Source organism: Saccostrea cucullata, unplaced genomic scaffold, assembly GCF_032062105.1.
Source record: "Saccostrea cucullata isolate Sc308-1 unplaced genomic scaffold, CSIRO_AGI_Scuc_v1 ctg401, whole genome shotgun sequence".
Taxonomy (NCBI): domain Eukaryota; kingdom Metazoa; phylum Mollusca; class Bivalvia; order Ostreida; family Ostreidae; genus Saccostrea; species Saccostrea cuccullata.
This window is the reverse complement of record NW_026924018.1, coordinates 115,296-137,073: the sequence shown is the minus strand read 5'-3', so window position 1 is coordinate 137,073 and position 21,778 is coordinate 115,296. Positions and strand designations below refer to the sequence as shown.

Sequence of the window (21,778 nt, the reverse complement as noted above, 5' to 3'; positions counted from 1 at the left end):
GAAAGTGTTGCTTTTCCTTGGAAAACACTCTGCTCAACACTTTTTGCAATTCTTGCAATGACATGTAATTGTAATTACTTGGCAATGGAAATTAAGTTTCTTTCAAAACAGTTCTCTTTAATAAATCTCCCCTCAGTTAAAATGTGTTAAAATGTAATCTCTGTGTACCTCATTTTAAGTTTAAGAGGAATGATGTAACATTGTCATGCGCACTGCATACATGTCTCCTACTACAGTTAATTGGTTCATGAATACATGTATCAATAAATGTATCCGATTTATATACTAATCCTGACGCTGGGTAATTGATAACCTGGATATCACAACTGTACGCTGTTCTGCACAGTCCTAAGTAATGACTGGTATTGTCGGACCGAATATTGTTAAACTGAAACGTAGGAATAAAAATGAAATTTTGTTCAAGGGGATCCTCCAATGTTTAGTCTAGCTTCCGCTAGAAGAGCCAGTTTTAGAATGGCTTCAGTGCAGTCATTTGACTCCATGCCACAGCAGCAGCTGCAGGAGGATATGTTGGTTGCTTATTCAACGGACGTATCCAGTGATTCATCCAATCTCCGAGTTAGAAAACTGTTCCCAGAAACTTGGTTATGGAGTAACTCAAGTGTAGGGTAGGTCTAAAACATTGAGATGTATCTTTAATGTATTTCCATACAATATTGTTAAGTGCATCTGTCTGATATTGTCAGATTAAAGGCGAATAAGTTGTCAATTTTTTTGTTATCATTCAGTTGCATGTTGGAACTGTGACTGTTATTATAGAGTCTGCTTCCCCTTGTTCGGTCTGAGTTTATTTTTATCGGAGGGACTGGAGTAAGAAAAATTTGTACCTGAAAACATCATTCCCTATTTTTTATCGTCTTCTAGTTAGTTCTGCATTGCCAACAAAGACTAGGTTGAGTTAAGTGATTTCAAAAATCTGATTTTCATAAATAAGAATGTTCACTTTTAGAAATCCTTATATGTTCTGTATTTATGGACTTTGATTTCTTTTGGAAATGATATTCTCTCTATTTTTGTTCGAGTCTATGATTCAAATCGATATTTTAGTCCTGTATAACGGTTACTACAGAGATAAAAAACAATTTTTATTAAAGACAGAGAAATCAATCATTAAATTACTGTAAAAGTACTTTTTTCCGCGTGGTATTAATTTACGCTATGTACGCGGTCACAAATTTTCCGAAAACACACTTTAAATGTAAGGCATATAGTATATCAAAAATCCGCGTAATTTTCTACACGCGGATTAAACAGAAATCAATTATTTAATTAAATCACAATTCAATTACAGCGTTCATCGAACAAACGATGTTAAAGATTGGTAGAAGTTCTCAAGTCAACTCGATGTTCAAATAAATACCCATTTTACATTAGGTAATTGTTGTGTTATATTTCAGCTATATCATTCTTTATCAATCTGAGTGTTGGTCTTCTTTTCCGCTTTAGTTTTGTCACATCTATGTTTGGGGTGACAGGTAGATCTGTATTTTTCTATTATAAGGGTTATTTAATGGTTTAATGGTGCATCAAAAGATAGGCGGAGCGGCTCTTAACTCAGCTTTAGGGTACATAAGGAAATCTGAAGAAATGCTTTTGTTTATTGTCTTACCCGTTGTTATTTAAGAAATACTTTGTCGATATCTTAACCATTCCTGGCAGTAGTGTCAGATGATTTTATTATGTACAATATTCTTCTGTCAGATTGAAGGTAAAGTTGGATAACAATCTTCTTTATTCATTCGTTCCAGAGATCCATATATTCTTGATGACGTCATAATACTGTCTTCTCTGCTGTACATCTGTCTCTTGGTTTCTTTTCATTTTTTAAAGGACGGGAAAGCATTTGAATTTTTTTAAACTTAAAAATAAGATCTTTTTTTTTATATTGACTCTTTTTTGTATTATTAGCAATTCAAATCGTGCGTTGTGCGTCGTGCGTTAACATTTGAACATTTTCAGCTTCTTCTCTGCAACCACTGAACCAATTTCAACCAAATTAGGCATAAAGCATATATTGGTAAAGGGGAACAAAAATTGTGAATTTCATGATCCCTGCCCCACTGGGGCCTGTGGGGTGGGGCCAAAACCACGAAAATTAGTGCAATTTTTAAAAATCTTCTTCTTTTTAATCAAGCAGTCAAACTGTTTTTATGATTTTTTTGTAAGGCAAATCATGAGTCCTCTACCAAAATGTTAAGCTTTCATGAAATGTAAAATGTATATTGCTAGGGCGGGGCTAAATAAGAGGTAGTGAAAATGCATTATTTCTTTGAAAATCTTCTTCTCTGCTCCTGGGTATTAAATAAAAACTTTCTAACTATATAAAAAAAAATTGTACATAGTTAAGATGAGCAAGAGTGCTTATTAATCAAAATTTTTTTTTTATGGCCCAGGGTTTTGTAAAACTTTAAAATTTGACTTTAATTTTACTTATATAGATGAAAATACCTGAATTCTTTGAAAATCTTCTTCTCTGCTCCTGGGTATTAAATAAACTAACTAAGTACATAGTTAAGATGAGCAAGAGTGCTTCTACCAAAATTGTGAATTTTATGGCCCCAGGGTCAGGGGTTCTGGTGTTAGGGCGGGGCTCTATTGATTATATAGTGAAAATACATGAATTCTCTAAAATGTTCTTCTCTGCTCCTAGGTATTAAATAAACTTACTAAGTGCATAGTTATGATGAGCAAGAGTGCCTCTACCAAAATTGTGAATTTTATGGCCCCAGGGTCAAGGGTTCTGGTGTTAGGTCGGGGCTCTATTGATTATATAGTGAAAATACATGAATTCTTTGAAAATCATCTTTTCTGCTCCTTGGTATTAAATAAACTAACTAGGTGCATAGTTATAATGAGCAAGAGTGCCTCTACCAAAATTATGAATTTTATGGCCCCAGGAACAGGGGTTCTGGTGTTAGGGCGGGGCTCTACCTTGACCCATTATATAGTGAAAATACCTGAATTCTTTGAAAATCTTCTCCTCTGCTCCTAGGAAATAAATAAACTAACTAAGTGCATAGTTATGATGAGCAAGTGTGCTTCTACCAAAATAATGAATTTCATGGCCCCAGGGTCAGGGGTTCTGGTGTTAGGGTGGGACTGTATTGATTATATAGTGAAAATACATGAATTCTTTGAAAATCTTCTCCTCTGCTCCTAGGAAATAAATTAACTAAGTATATAGTTATGATGAGCAAGAATGCCTCTTACATAATTGTGAATTTTATAGCCCCAGGATCAGGGGTTCTGGTTTTAGGTCGGGGCTCTATTGATTATATAGTGAAAATACATTAAATCTTTGAAAATTTTCTTCTCTGCTCCAGGGTATTAAGCAGATGAACTACCAATATAGTTATGATGGACAAGGGCCCATATCTTCCACAATTGTGAATTTCAAGGCCCCAGGGTCAGGGGTACCATAGAGTGAGGGGGGTTATACTTATATACTGAAAATGAATGTCATTGAATGAATGGTTTGAAATCTGCTCCTTGGTATTAATCAAATATCAAGGCCTAAGGATCAGGGGTTCATGTATGGTAGGGGCACTACTGATTATTGCTGAATATTAGTGATTAGTTGAAATGCATTTTGTGTTCCCTTACCCTGCGTATGGGTATTAAGTAAACAAACTAAGCAACTGCTAACTGTATTGTTATGATGATCAATGGTGCCTCTTTCAAACTTTTGAATGCCATAGCATCTGGCTTAAAACGTGAATCAAATTCAATCACTGGTAAGGTGTTGCATAATGCTCAGGTGACCTATAAGGCCCATGGGCCTCTTGTTTACTTAAAAATAAGATTTTCTTTTTAATATTGACTCTTTCAAAAAATAACTTGAAAATAGATCAAAATGTATCAGAATAGTCAAAATGGGTACAAATTTTTTTAAATGGCTTCAAAATGTGATATTTTAAGGCGGTGTGCTCCGTCTGGAATTAGATTTCATCACGTATATAGTAGGGTTTTTTAAATAAATCATTAGTCTCGTGAATTGTCTTATCATAACAAAATTCAATCATCTTTAGGTATATGGGGCGGCTGGTTGATAATGATAATGATCGATAATAAGAATAATGATCGATAATAAGAATATTTACTTCTAGAAATCCGTATGTATTCTGGGTTTATGGACTCTTGCTTCTGAAATGATATTCTCTCTATTTTTGTTTGAGTCTGTGAATCCAGATCGATATTTTAGTCCTGTATAACGGTTACTACAGAGATAAAAAAACAATTTTATACAGATTTATATTAAAGACAGAGAAACAAATTTTTAAATTAAATAAATTACAGCCTTGATCGAGTAATCGATGTAAAGATTGATAGAAGTTTTCAAGTCAGCTCGATGTTGAAATAAATACCCTTTTCACCTTTTTTAATTGTAGTGTTATGGTTGAACTTTATCATTCTTTATCTATTTGAGTGCTGGTCTTCTTTCCCGCTTTAGTTTTGTCACATACATGTTTGGGGTGACAAGTAAATTTGTATTTTTATTTTATAAGAAGTATTTTATGGTTTAATGATGCATCAAAAGATGGGCGGAGCGGCTCGTAACTCAGCTATAGGGTACATCAGGAAATCTCTAGTAATGCTTTTGTTTATTGTCTTACCCGTTGTTATTTAAGAAATGCCCTGTCAATATCTTGTTAACCATTCCTGGCAGTAGTCTCAAATAATTTTATTAGGTACAACATTGTTCTGTCAGATTGAAGGTAACGAGTTGGATAACAATCTTCTTTAATCATTCGTTCCAGATATTCATATATTCTTGGTGAAGTCATAATACTGTCTTCTCTGCTATACACCTTTTCATTTTTTAAGGGACGGGAAAACATTTGGAGATTTTTATTACTTAAAAATAAGATTTTCTTTTTAATATTGACTCTTTTTTGTATTATTAGCAATTCAAATAGTGCAAGTTTGCGGCAGTGGTCTGCATTACCGGTATCTTATAAATAACAAACGTTATAAATTCAAATTTAATAAATACTTCAGGTTTCTTTCACTTTAAACTTAACATTTCTCTTTTTGTTTTAGTTATTTTAAAAGATTTTTTTGGCCGTAAATTTGTGTCATTTATAAATCCTTCTAATAATGCTAAGAATGTAAATATATTACATCAAGCTTGTTTTTAGCGGAAATTATTATTTTTTTTTTTTTGTATAAGTTTGCGTGGATTTGATTTAATGCATTTCTTTATGTTCTTGTTCATGTATATATGTGCAAGACATTAAACATTTTAGTTAAATTAATGAACACTTTTTTCGCCAAGTCGCTAAGAAGAATGCACATTCAAATGTTATACGCTTACAGTGTATACTAGAATTATCTTTACAACAATATATACTGTTACACGTTCTTTTAAACAAGTGATCTAGTTGAAAATATGATAAAATAGAAAGGATACAAATTATTTTATAAATGGCTTCAAATTTGTGATATTTTAAGGCGGTGTGCTCTGTCTGGAAATAGATTTCATTGTTTGTAATAAATCATTTGTCTCGTGAATTGTCTTATCATAACAAATATCAATCATTTTTAGGTATATGGGGGCAGCTGGTTGTGCTTTGAATTCATTTTATGTACAGCTACTATAATCATGCAATTTGAATATTCCAACAGAATAAAGTGACTTCCAGGTAAACAAGAAAAACGTGAATTTAAAACAAGATATCGACCCCAAAACCGCAAAAATAACGAATTTGTTATAATGGCAATTTGGATACTGTAAACCAACTTTTATTCGCGTGTGAGAAATTTTCGCGAGGTTCGCGAGAGCCTCGTCATCGCGAATATTTCTCGCCGCGAACGCGTCCTCAAAGTCTCTTTTTCTACTAAAACAGTTCTAAAATGGCTTGATCGCGAAAATAAATCGTCGCGAACTAGTTTACTCACTGTAAATCGCGAAATAAAGTCGCCGCGAATAAAAGTTGGTTTACAGTATATAAATTTCGTACCAAGATGCAACCACATATTTTGGCCAAAAATTGATTACACAAATACTACATTTATTTATGCAGATAAATACATTAATTTATGCTTAAAAATAGCTTGTCCTTGGAAATCAGTCTCCTCAATACTTCCTAAAATGTTTGTTGATTGTAATCATTAATGGAGATTAAGCTTATTTCAAAACTATTCTCTGCACGATTGAAAAGTGAACTCTCTGTATCTTGTTCTAATTTAAAGAGAAATACAGCAATTGTCCTTCATGCAGAAATTAAAAATGATAAATATCTCCTACTACAGTTTTGATCATCAATAAATGTATATAACTTTCTTTTATATACTAATCATGACGCTGGGTATAAAATAGCCTAAATATCACATTTGTACGCTTTACTGCACAGTTCCAAGTAGTGATTTGTTATGTCGGGCCTTCTTTCATCAAATCGAAACGTAGGAATAAAAATGAAATTGTATTCAAGGGCAACAACCGATATTTAGCCGTGAGATGGTTTTCTATTCAGTGCTTCAATCGATTCAATGGAAATCGACAAGGATTTGTGGGCTGAGTCTTCTCTGGACCAATCAAATGATTTATCCAATCTGCGAGTTAGAAAACTGTTCCCCGAAACTTGGTTATGGAGTAACTCAAGTGTAGGGTAGGTCTGAAGATGTATTTATTTAATGTATTTTCATTACATGTTGTTACATGTAAGTACAGCCTTCTTATATTGTCAGTTTGAAGGCAAATGAAATTGGATGTCGGAATTGTGACTGTTATTACAGTGCTTGCTCCCTCTGTTCAAGTTTAACAATTGGGAACAACAACAGTTGAATTCTTTTTTTTTTCTTACATTAATTAAACCGATTTCTGCAAATAATTTAATGATTCCGTCATTTTCATGTCTGTTCCATAAAAAAGGAATTTCAATAAGTTTTCAACTCAGCTGGATGTTTGAACAAATACCCTTTTTGGTTTTGATAATGGTTATTTTATGGTTGAACAATTTGACTCTTTCTTCATGTAAGTGCTGCATGGTCTTGTTTCCCGTTTGATTTTTTGCCAAAAATTGTTAGCATGGTTGGAATGTCAACTACATTTGTATTTTTCTATTACATTTACTGGTGTATTTTCTTTCAAGATCGAACAGGGTTAACAAAAAAAAGCAACCATACTCAACTTGTAAGTAAAGAACAAACTTAAACTAGCATTCCCATTCCTAGAAATAGTTTGGCTAGTCGACTCTTTCTTCAAAATTCTGTAATTACTCCATTGCATTCAATTGGAAAACATAACGAATTTGTATCGATATATATAAGTTTCGTACCAAGATGCAACCACACATTTTGGTTATAAATGTAGATAGGTACATGAGTTAAAGCTTTAAAATTGCTTTTTCTAGGAAAGCGCTCGGTTCAGTACTTCCCGTAATGCTTGTTAATCATAATTATTTAGCGATGCAGAATAAGATTTTCTTTCAATGCTGTTGTTCGTTGACAAATATAAGCAGAGTTGAGATGTGAACCCTCTGAACCTTGTTCTAAGCGTAAGAGAAATACAACAAATGACCTAGATGGAGGACTCATATAAGTACAGAAATCAAAACCAAAAAAAATATTTCCTCCTACAGTTTGGTACATCAATACATGTACATGTATCTATTGTATATACTAATCATGGCGCTGATTGTAAGCCTTAATATCACATTTGTACGCTTTGCTGCACAGTCCAAGTAGTGATTGGTTTTGTCGAACCATTTATAAAAATGAAACGTAGAAGAAAAAATAAAATTGTGTTCAAGGGCAGCTGTTTAGAAATCAGAGATTCTTTCTTAAATCTGGACCAAATTATTTTTCATGGTCGCATGCCACAACAGATGCAGTCCCGGGATGATTTGTCGACAGGGTCTTCTCTGGACCAATCAAATGATTCATCCAATCTCCGAGTTAGAAAACTGTTCCCCGAAACTTGGTTATGGAGTAACTCAAGTGTAGGGTAGGTTTAAAAACATGCCAAGATCGTATTTTTATTATTTGCTGTTAAGTACAGTCGTCTTATGTTGTCAGGTTATGGGCAAATGTCATTTCGGTTGCACATATCTGAGGTGTGGCTTTTATTATATTTTCTTCAGTGGGATTCTAGTTAGTTTCTTTCAGTGGGACTGGAATGAAGCTTAAGGATATTTTGTATCTGAAAATGTTATTCCCTTTCTTTTATATTTTAGTCTATTAGTTATTTCTATATGTCCTATATTAAATTTTTTTCCAGTTTTCACATATAGTAAAGTTGTTAAATAAAGGTACAAAGTTGAAAAACTAAAAGTTCTTTTAGAAATGTAATTTTATAAAAATAGGATTGAAAATTTAAAAGCTTTCTAATGTGTGAATCCTTTTATTTTATATATACTCATTTGAAAATTTCTGTTTTAGTTTAACTATTTTTTTCTTTTAAAAAAGATATCTCGTGTTTTGGATTTAAATCCATGACTCCAAAGAGAGATTTTTGTCTATACAAAATATCAACATACATACATACATACATACACCATATATATAAATATACAAAATCAATAAATAATCATAAGCTATTTCTACATTGTTTTACAAATTTTTTGACTGAGGTTTGAAAGCATTTTTGAGTATTCATATGTACAGGTAAATTATTCCAAAAAAGCAACAGAGTATTGAAAGGAATTCATTCATTTATCCTGTACACAGGCTATATTACAAAGAACGTTAACTGCTTTGTCGATGTATTTCCAGATGATATTGTTTAGTACAACAAGCATTCTTTTGTCGATTTGATTGTCTCAAATCTTTTTTTGTCATTCGATTCCAGATATTCGTTTTCGTTTTCAACTCCTCATCATACTGTCTTCTTTGTTGTGTTTCTTGGTTTGTTTTCATTCTCGTCCGAGACAGGAAGTAATGTTTAAATATTTTATGCTGAAATTTTTGTCGGTCTCTATTATCTAATAACATGAATTGTAGAATCAAATTCTACGACTCAGTTTTCTTTGATTTTAAGCTGAAGATTATCGTTTATGTGATGAAGTTATTGTAAAAGATATTTGTATTTCGCAATTGAATATATATACCTTCGTTTCACTAATCGACCTTTCTAATACTACAGTTATCTTTACAACTTTATGCACTGAAACAAGTTCTTATAAACAATTGATCTTATTAAGGGAATAGCATAACATACTATTTCTTTTGTGTTATTTTTTGTGCAAGACACACTTATTACCTTATCTTATATCTAAAACACCGTAATTATTGCTACGGATGTTGTCATTCTTATTAAAGTACTATACAAAAAGTTTTAAATTATATACGCAATTTTCATACAATTTAAAAATAAATTTCATAATTTTTGTACTATATAAAAACTCTTCTCTAAACCTCTGGTAATGGTTTGCTATCGGACTACATGCTTTTACCCTGTGGAGGCTTTTTCTCCCTTGATCTCTTTATTTCTTCAGTAATTTGTAATCATTTTTGGAATGTCAGCTTAAACATTTTTATTGCCGCTTTTTCGATTTCTCGAATTAAATTTTGCTTATAATTATTATCAATCGGGGATTAAAGCGAAGTCGTTATGAATTGTTTTCTTCAAATCGTTTCTATATCACACTTTTAAAGGGGACTTTACTTATAATCAACGGCCGATGGCATTTGGTGGATTAGGGGGAATGATGCGTAATGATAAATCGTTTAAATCTGCTCTGGATTCCCCGCAATCGCCTGGACCACCAAACCAATCCTCACCGCCACGTGTTCGATCAGTTTTTCCTGAGACTTGGTTGTGGAGTAACTCAACTTTAGGGTACGTTAGTTTTAATAAAAATATTCTAATATCAAAAAGCCCTTTTGTTACTAATATATATTTTATATACGAATTGCTATAGGTAAAATGTATGGGTTTTTTTTATATAAACTTAACTCCTATAAATCCAAATTGTTATTCACCATCAACAACTTAGTCCTCATACGCGAAAGCCATGTAAAATAAATCTGCGCGTATATCGATTGCTCTGTACATTGAGCCAAATTGAAAGTAAATGGTTCAAATTTCCTAAACGGAAGGTTAAATGATAGGCTAACATTAATAACTTTTTTTTTTTTTTCCAAATTTAAATTACATTTGATATACTTAAAAACATTCACAGATACATTCATCCGCCAAAAGTATTCGTAAAAATCAAAATGGTTTTATATCCCATTTTTTTGAAAAAAAGGAAATAAAGAAATGTTAACTTACCTTAGTATTTTGTTAAATCTCCTTTGTTTCTTAAAGATATTCGTCACATGGATTTATATAAGTTCTGAATGTAATTGATAAAAATGCAACAATATAGGGCAGCGAGAAATTCAAACATTGGGTTCGTTTTGGTGCTAGTAATTATAAATGCAGTTAATGAAATATGTTTACGTGAGAAGTACGTTTAATATACACACCAATAACTTACACTAAACTTAAATCATTCCTTAAATAAATGCTTACGGAAAGAAAGCTTAAAAGTCTTGCAAAAAAGATCCCATTGTGTGTCATGTATACATTTAAGCAATCACCGAGTTTTCAGCTCTACTAACGTTGTGGTTGCTTTCGAGTTACAGTGCAAGCTTTTATTCATATACAGAATCGATGTTGGAATGTCAAGTTCTTAGTAAAAATGAATTAACTTATTGTTAGTTCATGATTCATTTGTCATGTAAGGGGTGGCGTATCTCAAGGAGAATGTAGAATTTGAAATGATGGAGCTTTGCTTTAATCCAGACAATCTGAAAATTTCATTTTTTTCAAATTTGCATCATAAAGGGCAGGAGTGGACACTTTTCGCCTATTTGTATACGTAATAATAGACGACAGGGATGAGACGTAAATCGTGACTTTTAGTATCATGACTGTGATATCTATTTGAATATCTATGGAATACCCATTTCCGGTAGGCGGGTCATAGATTCAATACGGTAAAACATGATACTGACAAAATTTGGCATAGGAATTTTAGAATACTTTTGAATAGGAAAAAATCGCGCTAAACTTTTTACAAATAGAAACGACAAAACCTAAGCAGTGGAGTTTCTTGTTCTTTTATGCTGTTAATTATAAATGCGCTTCAAATATGTTTTTTGTAATGTACACACAATAACTTACACTTTATTTTCTTACCTAACTGTATACGGGAAAGCTTAAACGTCTTGCATATTAAAGATTCCACTGTGTGTCATGTATTCGTCTGAGCAATCACAGCGTTTTCAGTTTTACTAACGTTATATATATGTGGTTGCTTTCGAGTTGCAATGATTTTTCATATACAGTTGTTGGAATGTCGTTTTATTAAAAATGAATTAACTTATTGTTATACAAACAGTCATGTAAGGGGTGGTTTTATAGAGTAGAATTTGAAATCAATCACATCACTTTTAATGCAGACGATAGTGGACACATCATCTGTAATAGTAATACCAATGAAATAATTGGTTATATATCCAATACAGGGTAGGCAGCAATAGGTCTACCTCTGACAAAATCAAGGAATAGTATACGAAATATGAAAAAGGCCAACTTTTTGAAATAGAATGTCAAAACCTAAGCAGTGCAGTTGCTTGTTACTTTTATTGGAAATATGGTCTTTGTGTGGACCTTTCCTTACAGAACAAGTGCATTTTACTACTGAATTAAATTTGATGAAACTTTCAGAGAATCTTTATTACATATTGCTTTTTGTGCAGTTACTATTTTATTTTTGATGGGGGTGCGTTTTATCTGGATCAGTGTATACAAACAGATAAAATTGGTTTTCAATCACACCACCTAAGAAAGATATTGCAACATCATCTCTAATTGTAATACCAATGAAAACATTCTTACACATTTGAATTGCATTCGAGTATGATGTTGCTTGTTTAATCAAATATTGTCCCATTTTCCTTTCAAATCTAAAATTAGATTAGAGAAGTTATGTAAAACCGATTTTACGTAGGCGCCAATCCTCAGCGCAAAAACGTTTATCATTTATAAAAAAGCATAATATGTGTTTTTATCTGAAATAATCATGACATATCCTATTAAAATTGAGTGGACAGGAAATTAAAAGATGTCATATATATAAGCATGATTTGTTATGGAGTGCCTGGGCATCTGCATGATCATGAGTAACGTGCATGACAAATATACCCAGTATCGTCACGTGACTCGAAAGCTAAACCAAGTATCTTGCAGGGGTTCAACCATATTATTATGATATGGTAATGGAAGACAGTGCTCCTATTGCCTTCATGGCTGGTCCTCTTGAAAAACAAAGTGCTAACACTAATATTGGGGGAATGTCGCCATCAGAACCACAAATACGTGTTCGAAAGCTATTTCCGGAAACCTGGCTCTGGTTTAATAAAACCACAGGGTACGTAATGTCTCGTCAGTGTCGCGAGTTAGGTTCGTAGAATGAAGACCCCAACTGTATGTTCAGTTTTACAAACCTAGCAGTGGAACTAATTATTTGTTGTTTTCTTAAATAACTCTTAAAGCTTTTCATTCTTTTATACGATTTAAATCAACACTTATTTGAAAGATATGTTGTCAAATAAAATGTTGAAACACTGTGTATATTTTATAGTGGGACGGACAAAACTAAGCATCTTAGACTTAAGTTAAAAGTTCAATTTTCTCCAAATTTCCATATAAATTGATAATCTTTATTACAATTTCAGTTACAAGATATATATGTATTTTCAAAATGCATTACATTTTTTACTCTTCGAACACCCTCTATATTTCTCTATCGATTGAATTGTTTTAATTTTACAGCCCTGATGGTATGACTTCACTTAGTGTTCCTGTACCTGATACTATCACTACCTGGGTCGCTACAGCATTTGCTGTCAACCCTAACTCTGGTTTAGGACTAACCCCTAGTCCAGCTAATGTAAGTTATAACATCGGCAATTTTTAGCTATAAACAGCCTTATAGATTAATTTATGGGTCTCAGAAAAGAATAAAATTTTACAGTTGTAATAACTCTCCTGGTTATCCTTTTGCCTGCATAGTCCTTCATTATTTTTATTTTAAACTTTTTAAGTAAGTAATATTTTATAATAAAGAAGTGACGTGTATAAAGTTCATCGAAAAATATTGTAAAATGCAACTTTAGGAGAAACTTTACATCCGTTGCTGAAAATAAAAAAGATCAAAATTTAAAGACAATACAACATTTATAAAACTATACAAACTGATAAATTTATTAATTAATTTATTTATTTATTTATCAACTGGTTGTAGCTAAAAGTATTCCAGCCCTTCTTTGTGAGTTTGACCATGCCCTACGCTGTAACACGAGGGGAACTTGTGGTCCTCCAGGCCAATGTGTTTAACTACCTGGAACGTGATGTTAGGGTAGGCATGATCTTATTTACTGTTTTATGTACTGTAATCCACTTTTTGGAATTCATTTCAAAATAATTTATTTCAATATACTTTAATTTTTTTAATTCATTGAAATTCATTTGCTTTTAATGTAATTATATTATGATTTTTGAATTACATTTTAAGGTTCTCGTAATCATTGATAAAAATGAAAGCTTCAAGAACCTGGTGACCTATATACAGGATAATCAGGTCAAGAAAGGCAGATTCTCAGCCAGGGTGGGCCGTACTTTTAACGTGAGTCTTTTTAACTTAAAACTATAACGTTTTTAGCAATGGTTGATATCAATTTCTATTCCTTTTTGTTTTTAAATAAAAATTTGACAACTAATATCCCATCTACCAGATCAATATATAGGGCTTATACTGTTGTGAAAGGTCAACAGGGAAATTTACTTCTCTAAGACACCTGATTCCTCCACTGAAATTTCCTAGAGTCCGTGTTGTGTGCCCTATTCATTATTTTTTTGTTTGTACATGTAAATGTTTTAGAGATTGTTCTTTGTTGGTAGCCATCACCCTTCTTTCATTTATTCATCAGAATGCTTACAGTGTCAATCTGCTTGGATGTCTTTACTTTGAGAGATTCCTGAAAAAAGCTAAATCTCTAACATTAAGATATCTTATCAAAGAGATGCAATACGAAGGCCCTTTTTGATTGTTGACACTCTGTTTTCGTAATTGGGTAATTTTTGTGTTCTAGATGTCAGCTGGTGAGATCTACCCCGTGTATTTCCCCATAATCCCCACAGAGACTGGGGATCTAAAGATTAATATCACCGTCATCTCTACAGGTCCTAGTGATGCTGTCATCAGATACCTTAAAGTGGAGGTAAGGATTTTACTTTTTCATCATAATTTACATGCATTTTTATCGGATAAAATAAAAAAAATCATAATCTTTAAGAAAAGTTATTTTCAACCCTGTAATATGTAATAATCAATACATTCAGCCCGAGGGAGTTGAGAAGGAGTTTAACAATCCTGTGTTGATTAACACTGGTACCACAGGAACATTCACAGAAGATGTCGCGATAGATTTCCCAGCAAACACTGTGGCTGGCTCAAGGCGTGTCAGAGCATCAGTAATTGGTATGTTTCCACATCATGAAACACACTCGTTTGTGGATTGAATATTTACTTATTTTATTAATGAAGCTTTCAGATATAATTAAAACTTTTTTGATGAAGAAATAACATTTCATAGATTTATAATAATAGAAATAATTTTGACACCTTTGAGAGTCTCTTTTTATTTGCCCCAGGTGATGTGATGGGTCCATCAATTAGTGGACTAGATTCGCTTCTGAAGATGCCATATGGATGTGGGGAACAAAACATGCTGAACTTTGCTCCTAATATATTTGTACAGAAATACCTCACAATAACAAATAATCTCACACCAGACCTAGAAAAGAAAGCTAAAGAATACATGATCAAGGGTAGGTTTGCAAAGTGTCCCCACTTTTAACTTTCAGTTTTTAAGATTTAAAAATGTTTAAGACATTGTAACATGGTTAAAGGTTCTACATTTTTTTGTTTCTGTTTATAAGGTTACCAGAGGGAAATGACATACTCTCATGACGATGGGTCATACAGTGCTTTTGGTAAAAGTGACAAGTCAGGCACCACTTGGTAAGAGTCTACTAACACCTTGGGAATCTGTGTAGGTTAATCGAAATGATCAATTTTTTTCCTGTTATATGGATAACATGACTGATCAATGAAATTTATTTTGTATGCAATTACATGTATCAATATTTTAGATCATGACAAAGATATAAAATATTCAAAATACACGTACATATTAGTGATTTAGGCGATAATGTTACAGGTTGACTGCTTTTGTTGTGAAGTCGTTCTCTCAGGCATCTGGGTTCATCACCATTGATGAGAATGTCGTAAAGAAAGCCGTGACTTGGCTCATCTCTCAACAAAATGAAAATGGAACATTCAGAGAACCAGGCAGGGTATTGCACAAGGAAATGCAGGTACAAAAGATCTCAAAGAATCTTTAGACCAGATGATTATTTCTTCAATTTTGAAGATCAGAGAAAATTAATATTAAGTAAAGTTCTTGTTTAAGACATTGATGAAACGCAATGACTGTTTGAACTCAGAACGCTTTATTTCCTTTATACATTTCAATGCAATTTTAACAATTTTTTTTTTATATTTATTTTCATATTTATTTTTCAAAGGGTGGTTCAGCAGGAGGGGAAAGAGCCCTCACGGCTTTTACTCTGATCGCTCTCAAGGAAGCAGAGGTCATTCCAGGAGTAAGTTCATCAAATACATTTTGACAATTCATGTTTATAATGAATCAGAGAGTAAAGACATTTACCTTAAATCTTTTGAAAATTTTAAATGATTTATTCTATCTAAAAATAATTATTTAAGGTATTGTATATCATTTTCATTGAATTCAAATTGATCATTTTTTGACTGAAGGTATCTGAGCTTACAGGAAGAGCAATACAGAAGGCCAGGACTTACCTGGAAGGTGATATAGATCTCCTGGAAGATATTTACGAATTAGCTCTCGTTGGATACGCTCTTCAGATCACCAACAGCCCAAGAGTGAGCGAAGTGATTAATAAACTCAATGCTAAAGCCACTGTCAAAGGTACGGTCAAATACTTTGTTCTCAAATTCAATTTTGACACAAAAACTTTTTTGATGGCGGATGTAACAAATTGACAGAGAATGCTTACTCCTCAATGACACATGATCTTACACCTGATTGTCTTAGGTGATCGTGTTTGACCTGTTTCCGATTTGTAATTTTGCACTGGACTTTTGATCTTATTATTGTTCAATGTTTTTGTATGTCATGACAAATATACACTGCATTATATTCTTACTTTTATCTTTTTACATTAGATGGACTTAAATATTGGTCCAAACCAGAGACAGGCATTCAGTGGAAGGGATGGGCTCCTCCTAAAGACCAGGCCAAGGCTGTGGACATAGAAACCACAGCCTACGCTCTGCTGAGTCTAGCTATCAATAAAGACTTAGAGGGAGGTTTACCTGTTCTCAAGTGGATCACCTCCCAGCGCAACCCTGAAGGAGGATTTGCATCAACACAGGTTGGTTTATTTAACTGTGGTTTCATAACCTAATTCCTTTCTAATGGTAATGCAGGAAATATTTTGATGATAAATACTCATAACTTTTGCTATTTTCATGCATACGAAAGCATTTCAAATTAAGAAATTTTGGTTACTTTTCATCAAAAATTGTTTTATGTAGGACACTATCATCGCTCTCCAAGGACTGGCAGAATTTGCTACCATGGTTTATAGTCCAAACTTTAACATGCGTGTGACATTGACCAGCAAAACTCCAGGGGCACCATTCAATCAGAAATTCACAATTACCCAGGATAATGCTCTTGTTCTACAAACAGCTGACGTATGTACTCGTATATTGCAAAATAAATCTTTATGTTATAAATTTTTATATAAAATTATCATCTTAATAATATTTTTAATGTAATTGTTTATGCAAGATATCCCTAATTTTACTCCGCAAGTTTTATCTTTCCTTTTCAAACTTCATCGTAATAATTTCTGTAATAAAAGAGTCAACAGAATCACTGCAAAGAATTCACTTTTCTTTATTTGTTACATCTCAGATTCCTGTAGGCGTTAAAAGGCTTGAAGTCAAAGGAGAGGGCTCTGGTATAGCACTAGCAGAGGTAGGGGAAATACATGTATCATAACAGTAGAAAATTGATTTAGAAGTAGATTTGTATATATATAATGATTATTTATGTGTTACCTAATTTACAATGCCTTTGTAGATATCTACATATTTCAATACTGATGAAGAGATAGAAGTGTCTTCCTTTGATGTCAATGTTACACTTACTGACGAAACGACTAAAGGCTTCACGGTGAAAGTTTGTGGAAGGTATAATTCAATATAGTTATAAAAATATAAAATATTAGTGTTTCTTTAGTCAAGGTTACAGATGTATGAACGTAAATGTCTTTATATTTTCCAAGATGGCTGAAAGAAGGCAATTCTGGAATGTCTATGATGGATATCGGAATACCCTCGGGAATGACCCCTGATTTGGATACACTCGATACATCTAAAGCTCCCATGTATAAACGTAATGAGATGGGATATAGAAAATTATCCTTATATTTTGATGAGGTTAGTTTCCTGCTCTTACTTTATTCCTTTTGAAAAATAACTTGAAGCCAGACTTCTGATTTCATTATTGGTCGATTGTTGTATCTGTTAGAAAGTCAAGAGAATAATTAATTATATTTCTTTATTTACTAGTTTGACAGACGAGCCCAGTGTGCCTCTGTATACATGGCCAACACAGATAAAGTAGCAGAGAAGCAGCCCTCTGTTATTAGACTATATGATTATTATGAACCCAGTAAGTAATAATTTCAGTTCGTAAAATTTAAGATTTCTTTCACGTTAAAACTAGGGATGTCAACGAATATTAATATTCTTAATATTATTCATAAAATATTCGAATATAAATTTGTGATTCGAATATTCGTTTTTAAGTATACAAGCATTAAAAAGAGAAAAAAACCTGGTAATTTTTCATTAGAAATTGAGTCAAGTTTGTACAAAATTAAAATAAAAACACTCCTCTTTAATTATCTAAAAGGTGTGAAGAGTGTATCTATTAGAGTAATTTATTAAGTTGTTCACTTAATTAGTGGTATAATACTAGGTGTTTCCAGTACTAACAATCAGCTTGTATTGTTGTAACGACCCCGTTTTACAGTAAACACACGGACTTCTTGTTTATGTAAATATTATTTAAAATCATTATCAAGATATTATAATTAGCAAAAAGTAATTGCTTTTAATATTTCACAATTAGATAATTGTTCTGCTTGGTATAAATTTGTAGGAGTTATCAGTGTAGACTTTAGTAAGACGATCAATATAATCTGGAACATATTGAAAAATATTTTGAATTTTCAAAAATCAATCATTACATTTTGGATGTATACTACTCAATAATTTTAAAAATAAATATATATAATTGAGTGCATTTTCCAAACTCTACAAGAGTTTTTATTCTAAAGTAATGGCATAAAACAGATATACTGCTTGATAGGAGAGTGAAGACATAAATTATATTTAATAATGCAAAATGTATTTATTTTATCGAATATTCGAATATATTCGAATACTCCTATCGAATATTCGAATATCAATTATTGACAATTTTGACATCCCTAGTTAAAACCTATAATATTCTTTAAAATCTTTATTCATGAAAATAGAGCAATATCAAATGTTACTGAAAATAAGGTTTGGTATCTTCCTTATTTTTGAAATATGCTTTTTTTTTTTACAGAAAACCAGGCCACCACATTCTACACATCCAGAGTGTTAGCGGATTCAGGAGTTTGTGATGTGTGTGGCACTGAGTGCTTCTGTACTGCTAAGGTATAACTCTTTATATAATCTGACTTAACAGGCATATCATTTGTAAAATATACATTGCATTACTCTGTAAAGATAATTTATTGTGTAATTATCCAGTATTAAAAAAACATTACAAAACTTTATTTTGTTTTGTTTTCAAGTAACAGTGTAAAAAAAGTAATTTTAATCTTATTGATTTTTGTTTCATATTTCAGCCTTAATAATGAGGAATTCGACTACATTCCAGTTGTGATATTGGTGCTATCATGAAAATACTATAGGACACATCTATATGATATTAATTTCTCTTACGCTGACTCAGTGATGGAGTTTTACATTTAACAGTGAATGAGAATACATTCTCTTCTCTACAAACTATTTAATAGTTATGGTGTATTGCTCTGTGTTGTATGTTACATATGACCTTATGTATGATGTTTATAGATTCAACTATAATAAAAAATATTTTTGTAGTCTTGTGTTGGTGATCACAAATACTTATGTGTTAATGTTTAAACAAAATTAGCAAGTGATGAATAATTCATTAAACCTCATGTTTATCGAAGCTAAGTTTCTAAATATATTTTTAGTGCATATTTTTGACAAAAGATTTAAAGGTGTTAAAAGTAACAGTTTAACTGTGTAACAATGTGGTAGCTGTCGACAATAAATACGTTGTGTTACCTATCTCTTCCACCATACTTTTGTAAATGTATACTGAAAGGAAAAAGAAACGCATAATAAACTTTTGAATAAAATTAAAACTTTTTTTCCAATATGTTTTCCAGTATTGTTATCAAACATTTTAATTCAACTTTAAACAACAAGTAACCGAAATCTTGTGTGAATTTGACTGAAAAGTCCTGAGTTATTGAAATTGATATGTCGATACCCCCCCCCCCCAAATATTAAAAAAAAAATTCTCATCAACTCCCTTGCGCATCAGTAACAGCCTTGATTTTCTTGTGCATTGAGTTCACCAGAGCATTTATCTTTCTCATAGGATTATCATTCAAGTCTTCCGACGGTAGTCTTAATGATTGAGAGTAGCTGTATTATTCCAAAGCCAACAAATCCCCCTGTCCAATGAATCCCATGAATTTTCAATTTAGGATAGAATTTACAGAATCTAGCTGATTTGGTACACGTGAATGTTGTAAGGAAGTATCGACAAACACTGGCTACATTTTCACAGCGTGAACATGCTAAAATCAATACGCATACGGCGCGTACGTTCACGTGTGAGAGTAAAATCAATAAAAGTTGCCAAGCTTGCGTACCAAATTTGAGCAGAGAATTTCTGTCAGTATTAGTATGAAAATATGAGTAGGATTGCCTGCCGTAAAAATATCGGTTTCAGTGATAATGACTTGACAATAACCGAGGCAACATGATGAAATGCCATATCTTGATGTGACGTTGTTACGCGTCAACGTCACCCTCACGGTTGGTTGGAAACTTTTTAAGTTACTCTCTGACAACCGAAAAAAGTTTTTTGGTTGAAAAGTTAAAAACAAACATGCATTTTTATTCACTTATGCAACTCAATTATTAGACCCAATGTAACTTCCGTCAGCCATACCATGATGGCAAGAAAATTATACTGACTGCAAATATCGGAAAACGATGTCTATAACTCTAATGCATCTCTTGGCACTACAAAATGTGATAGCAAAATTGTCCTCATCAACATGCACGTGTATTTTGGCTTTTTATCACTTCCCCTACGTGACACCATACATTTCATGGTTGAGTAATTTTGACCAGCGATTTAAGTGCACAGTAACCAAAATACACATCTGACCAATTTTCATAATTTTTGGCCACATAGTGAAATATTTTTTGCTATTATGCTATTATGCGTTTCTCTTTCTTTTCAGTATAAATGAGATTATATCACCTAAGTTATGAATTTCGAAGTTTTTGGTATATAAAATATGAAGAACAAAAATTAATCATGTTTAAAATACAGAAATCATAGGCCTGTAAACTATTAATAAGTAAGATAAGGTGTCATGATGTAATAAGCATCCCCTGAGGAGCGGATATATCTGCCGCATGTTCCACGTCATGATTGAGAAATACCATATACAGCCCATGTGTAAATAATGACTCAACAATAAGAATGATAAATCTCAGTCAGACTTTGCCTAAATGACGGAATATATTTGCTGAGAGGTTTATTGTATCGAACATATAACTTGAGAAATCAGGAATTTACTCGCGAGACTGTTGATATTCTTGTACCATCAATTTGTTTGTCAATAACTTGCCTCGTTTAAGATTTTTTTGTACGTAGAGCAAACTATTGTGTATATCAATATGTGGAGATAACAAACTTTATTCGAGCTGAAAAGCAATTCAAAGTTCGAGCAGAGCAAACAATGACCTCCAAAACATCAGAGGTGGGATAAGGCGCCATGGAATAATGGAGTAACAGTTAGTATATGAAAAAAGTCGGTCAGCATTTGACTCAATGATATTTTTTTGTATTTGTTGACAGGTCATTGCATCGGGATTAGAACTTAGGAAATGATGAAATTAAACAAAACTGCAAATATTCTTGTTTCAGCAACTTGTTTGTCAAAAACTTGCCTCGTTTGAAAAATTGCTCACACGTGTGGCATGCTCTTGTTAAGTCAAGTCAGTTGTCGAGTCAGTTGAGAGATATAAACCCCGTATGCAGGTGAAGGAGGTATATTGCTGTATAATACGGGATGTCTGTCTAATCAACTAGGAGACAGACCCATTTCCGAAGTGGCATTACATTGACATACACGAGTGAGAACAACGAAACGGTAGATGCAACCATTGCATTTCCGACATTTTTATTGTGCAGTCTTTTCTTGCTTAGCAGTGCAGTTTAATTGTCATATCTTCGTTAAATGCTCATAATTTTCATAGGTCTTTCTCTGTACGCTACAGTTATCTTATTAAAGAAACACTCTGTGTAACTTTAA

The 21,778-nt window shown here is 32.5% G+C and overlaps 1 protein-coding gene across 4 annotated transcripts in view; it reads left to right on the top strand.

The window, feature by feature from the left end:
* Positions 1-21,778, top strand: part of LOC134265488 (CD109 antigen-like) — an 82,425-nt gene that overhangs the window by 16,297 nt on the left and 44,350 nt on the right. The window contains exons 19-37 of one of the 4 annotated variants that reach the window (XM_062747707.1): positions 12,200-12,380; positions 12,785-12,902; positions 13,257-13,370; positions 13,527-13,637; positions 14,104-14,232; positions 14,354-14,492; positions 14,666-14,842; positions 14,954-15,035; positions 15,235-15,391; positions 15,602-15,679; positions 15,852-16,026; positions 16,284-16,492; positions 16,656-16,817; positions 17,041-17,103; positions 17,209-17,318; positions 17,414-17,567; positions 17,700-17,802; positions 18,748-18,839; positions 19,034-19,291. In XM_062747707.1, the coding sequence (XP_062603691.1) occupies positions 12,200-12,380; positions 12,785-12,902; positions 13,257-13,370; positions 13,527-13,637; positions 14,104-14,232; positions 14,354-14,492; positions 14,666-14,842; positions 14,954-15,035; positions 15,235-15,391; positions 15,602-15,679; positions 15,852-16,026; positions 16,284-16,492; positions 16,656-16,817; positions 17,041-17,103; positions 17,209-17,318; positions 17,414-17,567; positions 17,700-17,802; positions 18,748-18,839; positions 19,034-19,039 (2,360 nt within the window). In that variant the 3' untranslated portion in view covers positions 19,040-19,291. Of the gene's footprint in view, positions 1-12,199; positions 12,381-12,784; positions 12,903-13,256; positions 13,371-13,526; positions 13,638-14,103; positions 14,233-14,353; positions 14,493-14,665; positions 14,843-14,953; positions 15,036-15,234; positions 15,392-15,601; positions 15,680-15,851; positions 16,027-16,283; positions 16,493-16,655; positions 16,818-17,040; positions 17,104-17,208; positions 17,319-17,413; positions 17,568-17,699; positions 17,803-18,747; positions 18,840-19,033; positions 19,292-21,778 lie in introns of those variants that run through there. The other 3 variants (XM_062747704.1, XM_062747706.1, XM_062747705.1) reach the window with 3 other exon arrangements.